This window comes from Galeopterus variegatus, unplaced genomic scaffold (genome assembly GCF_000696425.1).
Source record: "Galeopterus variegatus unplaced genomic scaffold, G_variegatus-3.0.2 Scaffold11293, whole genome shotgun sequence".
In the NCBI taxonomy this organism is placed as follows: Eukaryota; Metazoa; Chordata; class Mammalia; order Dermoptera; family Cynocephalidae; genus Galeopterus; species Galeopterus variegatus.
Genome location: NW_007737404.1, coordinates 41972 through 43021, shown reverse-complemented (window position 1 = coordinate 43021; position 1050 = coordinate 41972). Strand labels below are relative to the sequence as shown.

Genomic DNA, 1050 nt, shown 5'->3' with positions numbered 1-1050 from the left:
CAAAAACATGGCAACTGCCATGGCTCTAAACCTGAGACTAGGTGTTCTTCACTTGCCAGTAAGCTACCCCAATGCTAAAAAAAAACAAAAAACTTGGCTTAAAGGTGCTTCAAATCCTAGGTCCATTAACTTTCTAATAAAAAGTTAAAAACAAACAAACAAAAAAACAACTTAGAGAGCAACACATAGCAGCTCTGAATCATTTAAAAGAATAAACTGTCCCACCTATCTCATGACTTCTGGAAGCATTATAATGAAGTCATTCCTGGACCTTCGAGAAATTTTTCAATAATTTAGGATATCTGTTTAAGAAAGTACAGAAAATGTCTAATGAATTCTATAAAGAATTTCTAACAAAATGCTAATTGGAAATTTCAAGTGGCACTTGAAAGGATAAACTTCTAAGGTATCACAGACTGACCAATGAAGAGTAAATATATGAACAAGTATTAATATATAAATAGGCAAGTTCTAATAAACACAAATTTTTAAAGTATACAATATAAAGGTACCTGCTTTAGAATGAGGCATCAGCATTCTCAAGTCCTGCATTAAATGTCTTGTTCTGAAATTTATTCCTCTGGAAGAAAAGATAAGAATCCGTTCCTTATTTATCCACTTGCCCTAAAACAAACAAAAGATTAAAATTTTAAGTCTCATATTAAGCCTATCTTGTTTTTTTGTTTTTGTTTTTTAAAAGATGACCAGTAAGGGGATCTTAATCCCTGACTTGGTGGTGTCAGCACCACGCTCTCCCAAGTGAGCCAACCAGCTATCCCTACACAGGGATCCGAACCCACGGCCCTGGTGCTATCAGCACCACATTCTCCCAAGTGAGCCACAGGCCGGCCCTTGTTTTTTTTAGAAATAGTTTACAAAGCTTTCAGAACAATTCTGATCCCTTTTAACTTTCAGGTAGTAAACAATTCTGATCCCTTTTATTCAATCCCTCAGTAACATTCACAGACCATATCTGCCACCCAGAAATGCCCTTCTTGATTTCCTTCCTTTTTTGTTTTTCATGTGCAATCTCTCCAATTCCTCCTCCCA

At 35.9% G+C, this 1050-nt stretch overlaps 1 protein-coding gene across 1 annotated transcript in view; it reads right to left on the bottom strand.

Moving 5' to 3' along the window:
- LOC103610547 (ribosome biogenesis protein BRX1 homolog) overlaps positions 1–1050 on the bottom strand; it is a 12318-nt gene that overhangs the window by 6212 nt on the left and 5056 nt on the right. The window contains exon 2 of the mRNA XM_008594696.1: positions 513–624. Coding sequence (XP_008592918.1) covers positions 513–624 — 112 coding nt within the window. The remainder of the gene's footprint in view (positions 1–512; positions 625–1050) is intronic.